Raw genomic sequence first — 8,255 nt, forward strand, 5'->3', positions numbered from 1 at the left:
GAAGACACAGCCAGCCCTGGATTTTATAAAACAAGTTTATTCACATTTTAGAAAAACTAATTCTAGGACAGGGAACGGCCTCCCTTTGGGCTATGTATGAGATCATGAACAGAAGGCCAGAGGGAGGAGCTTGGGAAGGAAGGAGTGGGGCATGGGGGCCGTGTCCCCCACTCTGGGTGGGAGTAGGTCAAATAAATTAAAGGAAGGGCAGGCAGAGGGAGAGGGTATTCAGACACCAGAGGCGGGCTTGCGGCTGGGCTGGAAGATAGTCACACCTGCAGGAACGGGAGAATGCACGTGGAGAGTGTGAATTCCTCCTGGCCCTGGCCCGCAGAGCTGAGAGGGGCTTCTCCTTCTCCAGCTGGGACCAGGGAGGGAGCTGCTCATCTCAGGACTAGGGAAGACAGGGATGGGGATGGGGGTCCTTGCCCCTCACCTGGGGTGTGAGGGATCACCGTTTCTGCAGCCTCTTCATGAAGCAGCAGGTGATGGAGCCCAGGATGGTGGCTCCGATGGCTAGGGCAAGCCCTGCACCCACCAGCAGGGGCACAAACAGGGTGTCCAGGGCTGGGCAAGAGAGGATGGCTGTGTTCAGTCCGGGGTGTCACTGCCCTCCACCCACGTGCCAGTACCTTCTCGGTCAGGCTGTCCACACCACCTCCTCCCGTTCCCACACAGCTTTCCCCCGCCTGCTCCCTGCCCGCTCTGCGCTCAAGCCAGCCCCTACCACCAGGACACCGGGGCAGCCGGGCACTGAAGGGCTGAAAGCTGGACTTTCAGACTTTCCGTGTGAAGCAAAGAGGAAGAGAAAGAGGAACCAGAGGGACCACTGGCAGGAGGATGAGATGCAAAAAGGAGAACAAGAGCATAGGGGTGAGGGGGGCTGGGGGCGCGTGAGCAAGGGGGGGCACCGCTCACCATGTGTGTACGGGTAGACCGTGACAGGCCCTGAGCGGGCACTGCCCGCCTGGTACCAGCTGTAGTCAGCGTGCTGCACCCAGGCGCTGGGGGCACAGTGGTACACGCCTTCGTCCTCGGGCCCCAAGCCGTGCAGTCTCAGCCGATGGCTTCGGGGCCCCACCAGCTCCACGCTGACGGGGCCTCCTCCGGGCCGGACCCCCAGCTCTGCCACACCGTCCTGGCCCACGCCACCCACCAGCTGGGCAGGGGCAGAGCTCAGCTCCCCGTCCTCCAGCCTCTCCACCCACCAGCTGGCAGCCAGCCGCAGCCCGGGGGGGCCGCCCCGCACGGAGATGTTGCAGAGCAGGGAGGCCGTCTCCCCGCGGTACACTGTGCCTCCCGCTAGCCAGGCCACAGCCTCCAGCACCACACCTGCAGAACAAAAGTCAGAAGGTGAAAGGGGCATGGGGTTAGGACTGCTGTCCAAGCAACACCCCAGAAACTCCGGGTGTCCCCACAATCTTAGAAGAGGAGTGTGAGACAGACACGGAGGCAGCCGATGGAGAGGGAGAGAGGCACAGAAACAGAAGGGAAAGGTTCTGCAGACCCCATATCCTGTCCAGGGCCAACCCGCCCCCTCTCACCTTCCTCACGCACGTGCACGGGGAGGGGCCGGGAGCGGGCACTGGCGGCTTCCCGAAGCCGGGCCCCAGACCCTCGGACATAGGCCTTGGCGAGGCAGCGGTAGGTACCCGCATCCCCGGGCCGGGCAGCCTCCAGCCGTAGCCGGTAGGTTCTGGAAGCCACCTTCTCCATGGCAATGTGCCGGCCCTCGTAGCCAGGGCCCAGACTGCCCACACCCTCCGTGTCCAGCTGGGCAACCAGGCGGCCGGGCCCAGGTGCCCCCGCAGGTGCCATCTCCCAGCCCACGGAGTAGGCGGCATGACGGCCCGTTGGGGGCAGGGCCCCTGACACATTGCACAGCAGCTCCAAGGGCTCCCCTGGGCCGATCCGACGTTCCCCAGGCCCCACTGTCACTGCCAGCTGGCTGGCTGAAACACAGGAGGGGAAGGGGTGTCAGGGAGGCAGGAGAGGGCACAGAGCACCTGTCCTTCCTTGACAGCAGCAACTTCGAGGCCACCCGTCTTTGCCACCCAGGGGCCTGGCTCTCACCCCTCAGCCATGGCCCTCCCATCCCCACACCCAATTTCTGAGCAGAGAAAGCCCGTCACGGGTACAGGTGCTGACAGGAAGCGATACTAATGGGACTTCACTCTAGGGAAGGTGGGCTCCCTGGAGTCAGACGATGGCCATCTAGTGCCCATGGTGCCTACTGAGATACCAAGGCTCCCAGCTGGCACCGTGGGACGTGTGGCACTCACACAGCGTCTGCACGTCCACGTGGGCCAGGACAGCCCTCTTCTCCGCAATCTGGGCCCAGCTGCCGTCGGGATCCTGAATCCACTCAGCGGCAGTGCAGTGGTAGGTGCCTGCGTCGTCCGCCTGGGCGCCCCCCACCACCATGCGGTAGCGCTCAGTCCCCTCCTTGCCCAGCCGCAGCTCCCCTGCCGCCAGCCGCTCAGCGTAGGGAGCTCCGGCCTCCACGGCCATGTCGGGCCGGAGTCCCACCACTTCCTGCAGCGTTGCTCGCCCCACTGGCGCCTCGGGCACAGCTCGCCCAAAGGACACGGCCAGGTGTGTGTGCTTCTCCGTGCTCGTCCGTGCCAGGCAGCCCAGTGCCAGCTCCTGCCCCTCGTGCACCATCAGGCGAGGGGGTGAAGCTGGGGCCTGACGGCCCCGGGGCCCTGGGGGGGCAGCAGACACCTGCAGCATATCTGGAAGAACTGGAGAGAACAGCTGGAGTGAGGGAGGGCTGGGAGCTGTACAGTAACTAACCCTTGGTACTGTTTCCTACCTACAACCTATTTCCCTAAATAGACTGTGAGCTCCTAGAAGGCAGAGACTTCATGCTGTATTATTTCTTCTGTAACCCAATGGTGCCAAGCACAGTGCTGGGCACACAACAGGCACTCAATACTTGTTGAATTTCATAGAACCAGCCCATCGCCTACTGACCCTTATGTTTGAGACTGACCCCTGTTTGAAATACTCAGAAGAGTGGCTCTGTCTTCCTTCTCAGAAGACAAACTTGAGAGCAAGAATGTCATGTGGTCTCACTCCTCCTACCCTGCCTCTATTTCCCCCGCCACCCCCACTCCCCCAGATCTGGATCCTGGAATCTCCAGGAATGGAGTCTGTTCACCCTGTCAGGCTCCCCTACCCCATCAGGGAATGGAAAGGGGCTGGAGAGCTTAGGGACACTTCTCCTCTCCCAGGAAGTAGCTTGACAGAATAAGAGCCGTGGACTGGAATGAAGAGAGTTAACCCAGAGTTCTGGGTTAGAGTCTCAGGCCAGCCACTAACTTGTTGGGTGACTTCATGCAAGTCACTTAACCTCGTTGGGCCTCAGGTTCCTCTTAGGTCCCTGCTGGCCCTGACTTTCTGCCTTTTGGGAGGGCACGGCCCTGACCCCATCCCAGGGCCCAGTACCTCTCAGTTCCACTTTGCCGCTGTAGCTGCCCAGGTAGTGGGCATCAGTGGAGGGTGTGTAGCACTCGTAAATGCCAGCATCCTGGGCCTGCAGGCGGGCAATCTTGAGCACCACGGCATCACCCTGCAGTCGCTGCACCTGTACCTCACCAGCTGCCACTCGGGGCCCAAAGACAGCATAGGAGAATCGGGTATCCCTGGTACTGACAATACCCAGGGCAGCCTCTGGGGCCTCAGGCCTGTACAGGAACCACTCGAAGTCCTGCTGGGCAGGGCCCTCGTAGCCAGTGACATTGCAGGAGATGGAGATGGCTGTGCCAGCCACGCGATACAGGGGCCCCTGAGGGACTAGCACCTCCCGGGCACAGCACCCGACTCCTAGAGGGAAGGACAGGAGAAGTTAGGGATGCCTGGGTCCCTACTGCAGCCCCCCACCCCCACCCCCGCATCACTCTTGACCTCTGCTTGTGAAAGGAAAGGAAACCTGAGGAAAGTTGGTGTACACTTGGGCCCTGTTCCGAGAACAGGCAAAGGATGCTGGGAGGTAAGACACCTGGGTCTCAAGGAGGTGGTGGTATAGAGCCAGGTTTGCCTCAGACCCCAGAAACACCCCATTACTGGCAGGCCAGAAGCAGAGCATCTAAGGTCAGAAAGGAGTGTATCTGCTTCCTGATTTAACCATTCCCGATTCCGGCTGTGCCTTAATTCCCCCTCCACCCCGTCTCCCCACGTTTATGCCAGTTGAGCCTTCTAGCTAAGGGATCCTGAGACCACATGTCCCCCTCCTTTGTTTGAAGGGAGCTGGCCAAATCTTGATCAGAAGGGCTGGTTCGCTCAGCTGTGTCACCTGGGCCAGGGGACTCCAGACAATGGAGCCAGTGGCCCGAGCAGGACAGAGCACAGGCCCAGTCAGTTCTCACCACACAATCCCTCCCCACTCCAGCTGTGCCATGAGCTCACTGCTCCTCTGCCCCACAGCGCTGCCGAGGCAGCTGAGGCTCATGGGGCAAGAACCAGCCTCTGCCCTCTGCCTCTGGAGGCAGAAGCTCCCCTCCCCCACCAGTGCCTGCCAATCTTCCCGGGCAGGCCCAGCTGACAAACAGCCCTCACCCCACCCCCTCCAGCTCCCTAACAGAAGCCTTCATTTGCATACGGTGTGCATTTATTTACATCCCCGCTCCCTTTCAGTAGGGCGGCAATAAGCCCCCAGCTGCCCCTTCCCATCCTTCTCTCCTCAAAGAGGCCAACATTCTTCTTCACCCCACCCTCACCCCTACCCTGCCCTCGCAGATACTCCCGGTGGCCTTGGAGGGCTCAGCTTCTTCCTTCTCTCCTTCCATCCTTCCACAGCCCCAGATCACAGAACCTCAGAATGTAAGAAGGGCTGGGTCAGCCCTCTGCCTCCACTTTACAGATGAGAAAGTTAAGGTACAAGAAGTATAATGTCTTGGCCAAGTTCCTACTATCCTTGGCTAGCTTCCACACGCCCCTGCAGAGGGACAAAGCCAGAGAGGCATGGGGAACTCCAAGGAGAGGCCTGAGGGCACTGACCTCACCAACCAGAATGTCCCAGGGGCATAACCGGCTGGAGGAAAACACCTAATCTGTACTCAAACTGTCCTCCAGCTCCTCCAGAAGCACTACCCTTACCTTTCCCTTCTTCCTGCGGCTGAGTCAGAGGGAAAACTTGTGGTTGCTCGGTTAGAGCACAGGCTGGGATCAGGAGGTCGGGTTCCAGCCCCATCCCCATCCCCATCCCCATCCCCAGCTGTACCGCTTGGACCAGCCCCTTCCACTCCCAGGCCTCAGTTTCTGGAAGAGAGCTAAGAGCTTCCACCCTGACAGTGAGTGAGCCTGTGTCTCAGCAGGGCTCTGCCCGAGGCTGTTTCATAATCAGAGCGATGGCGGAGACAAGCGAGCTGACACCTTCCCTGGGCTCCGGGCAGACTCTGCTCAGGAGGGCCCCCTCCCATCTTCCTGCCTCCACAAATGCTGATGCTTGGAGAGCCCCATGGGAAAGTCACCCCCACTGCCTCGGGAAACCAGCTGCCAGGCAGCTCTCTCCCCAGCCAGGTCCCCTCCTCTGTGTTAGCGGAGAGGGAAAGGAGAGCAAAGAGACCTGCTTTGGAGTCACACGGGAGTGGTTTCAAATCCAAGCCCCAACACTCACTAGATATGTTCTCTGGGGCAAGTGACTTCATTTCCTCATCTTCAAAATGAAAGTTAAGCACCTACACCCAGGGCGCTCACATCCGGCAAGCTCTTCTATCTCTGCACCACATTTACCCTGGGCTCCTCTCTGCTCCACGCTGCCCACTGGGGAAAAAGGGCCAAGTACTAGGCAGCCAGGCCTCACAGCTCCTTCCTCTGTACATCCTCCTGCCTCCCATCCAGGGCCCCAAGGACAGGACTCATTCTAGTCCCCCAGGGCCCAGGGACCTATGCAGCACAGGGAGGCTCCTTGGCACCACGATGCAGCTCTGGTCTAGAAACAGGCGGCTGGGGCTACGTCAGCCTCTGCCTTAACTATGGCAGCTCCAAATCCTGACACCAAAGCCACCCCCTCACCACCCTGTATTCTTATTTCAAGGGTTTCAGTCTCCTGAACATCTGTACAGGCAGTCTCACTGCCTCGATACCATACTCCTCCCCAGACCACCCCTACAGGGAGCCCTCCCATTCACGCCAAAAACATTTCCACCGTCACGGTCCTCATGCATCCATGCAGCGGTGGCCCGGAACACCCACCACAACAGGTACAGGGTGCTTGGAGAGCTCAGCATCAGTCTCCACGGAGCCTGGTTTCTCCTGAGGCAGGGAAGCTGGGACTAAGGGAGTGTGACAACCAGGGAGGCTACAAGCCAAGTGCTGCTATCTGGGAGAGGGAAAGTGGGGGAAAGACCCAGCCCAGGATGGAGCTGGAACTGCCTCCAACTTCAGATGATGAAGCGGGGTGGTAGGGGGGTGCAGTTAGGGTAGACGTACTTCAAAGACTGTGGGCAGAACCGGCCCCTGGGCCTCCAGCCAACTTGGGCAATTATAAAGATGGACAGGCACTGCCCACCAGGGCGAGCACCCAAGGCCGGGCCTTAAGCTAAGTGAGGCAGAGAGGAGTCGCAGCATTTGTGCGCAGCGACCTCAGGACCTGAGTGTGCCGGCTGAGAAGTGGGGCCTGGCGGTTCCTGGGGGCGACATCCGGTGGGTCCTCACTGTGCCCCAGCCCGGGGCCTAGAACTGGGGAACCTTCACCGCTACCCCACCCCCGCCCGCCCCAAGACTGGCTCGGAGCGCGGCCACAGACAGCAGCTGGGCGCCAGGCCCGGGGAGGCTGGGGGAGCCCCTGACGGAGAAGCGGGTGCGAGGGGCTCCGAAATGCTGGGGAGGAGGGCAGGGCTGGTCACCAGGTGGCAGGCACCTGCCGGGCGGGGCTGGGAGCCAGAGCCGGGCTTACCCAGGATTAACAGCAGCAGCAGCGGCGGCGGCTTGGGACCGAGGGCGCCCATCCTGCGCAGCCGGCTCTGCGAAGGCTCTGGGGGGCGGCGCGGGCTCTGGGTGGCCGGGGGTTCGGGGGGCGCATGCCCGGGTGGGGGGCACGAAGCGGGGCAGCGAGGCGTGGGTGCGCGGAGCGAAGCGGAGCGAAGCTGGAGCTGCCAAGTCACGGCCCTCTTCCCTCTGCCCTCTTCCCTCTGCCCTCCTCCCTCCTCCCTTCTCCCCTCCTCCTCTCCTCCGCCTCTGTTTTCCCTCCCGCCTTGGCAACTCGGAAGACCATTCCCGCCCCGCCTTACCCAGGCCCCGCCCCCGCCCTGGGCTCCCGGCCCCGGCCCCGGCCCCACTCCGGTCCCCAACTCCGCCCTGACCCCTCCAGACCTTGGCCCTGCTCAGGTCCCCGGGTGTGCCCCAACGGGGTCCTGGACCTCGGCCCCGGCTCCCCCCGACCCTGCTCCAGGCTCCACCCGGACTCCAGCCCTAGCCCCGCCCCCTCTTCGGTACCCGGCTCCGCCCCGACCCCCACCCGGGCCCGCCCCCTCAGCCCTGTCTCCGCCCCGACCCCGGTCCGGGGGCGGGCTGCACCTGGTCTTGGCCAAATCTCCGGCTGCTCCGCAGAGGGCACAGGTACCCTGCACCTTCCAGCTTTTCCCTGAGAGTTGGGTGCAGGGGCCCTGGAGTCGGCTAGGTGACTGTGGCTTCTCACTTTGAATCCAGCCATTTGCTCTAGGCCTCTAGGCCTTGCCGCAAACCCTGCTGAAGTGGGAAAGGGCGGGATCTAGGAGTTAAGGAACGAGGAGGATCTGGTCTGAAGGGCGCTTCAGGGCTCTGCAATGTCACTGGAGACCTGTTTGCCACCCCCTCGGGGCAGAACCAGAAGAAGTGAGTTAGGAGGCTGGGCCGTTTGGATGCTGTCACTTCCTGGCTGGCGATCCTGGTCAACTTGCTTAACCTCCTCCAACCTGTTTTCTTGTTGGCAAATTGAGGTGGATGACATCCATCCCAAAGGATTTTTGTGATGTTAATTGAGATAATGTACAGAAAGTGCTTGGCACAGGATACACTAAATAGGAGATGGGACCGGGGGATAAATTATTTAAACTCTTTGCTAAGAGGTTTAGTTAGGACCTAAGGAAAGGGTGAGCCTGGGTTTAGGTGAAGGAGTCTCTAGTTCCAGTGAGGAGAAGTGGACAACACTCTGCACTGGGAGGGGTGGGGTGTGCCCTGGAGGTTGGAGACAGGAAAAGGCATCTTTCCTAGGCACTCTGTTTCTTTCTCAACTGTGGAGAATGTGGGGAGTGGGAAGGAGCTGGAAGGGT

General features: G+C 61.1%; 1 protein-coding gene across 4 annotated transcripts; it reads right to left on the minus strand.

Annotated features, from left to right (window-relative positions):
• Positions 1-21: 21 nt before the first annotated feature.
• IGSF8 (immunoglobulin superfamily member 8) lies at positions 22-7,708 on the minus strand. 4 transcript variants are annotated; one of them, XM_067728315.1, is made up of 7 exons: positions 7,318-7,708; positions 3,451-3,828; positions 2,283-2,744; positions 1,545-1,952; positions 919-1,332; positions 437-567; positions 22-275 (listed from the first exon to the last, which is right to left on the minus strand). In XM_067728315.1, exons 1-6 carry the CDS (start codon positions 7,655-7,657, stop codon positions 452-454), a joined length of 2,118 nt encoding a protein of 705 aa, XP_067584416.1. In that variant the 5' UTR covers positions 7,658-7,708; the 3' UTR covers positions 22-275; positions 437-451. The 4 variants fall into 4 exon arrangements, with proteins under 4 accessions (XP_067584416.1, XP_067584418.1, XP_067584419.1 ...); XM_067728317.1 differs by lacking the exon at positions 7,318-7,708 and adding an exon at positions 6,902-7,165; XM_067728318.1 differs by lacking the exon at positions 7,318-7,708 and adding an exon at positions 5,621-6,180.
• Between the last annotated feature and the right edge of the window lie 547 nt (positions 7,709-8,255).

Source organism: Pseudorca crassidens, chromosome 2 (genome assembly GCF_039906515.1).
Source record: "Pseudorca crassidens isolate mPseCra1 chromosome 2, mPseCra1.hap1, whole genome shotgun sequence".
NCBI classification, from domain to species: Eukaryota; Metazoa; Chordata; class Mammalia; order Artiodactyla; family Delphinidae; genus Pseudorca; species Pseudorca crassidens.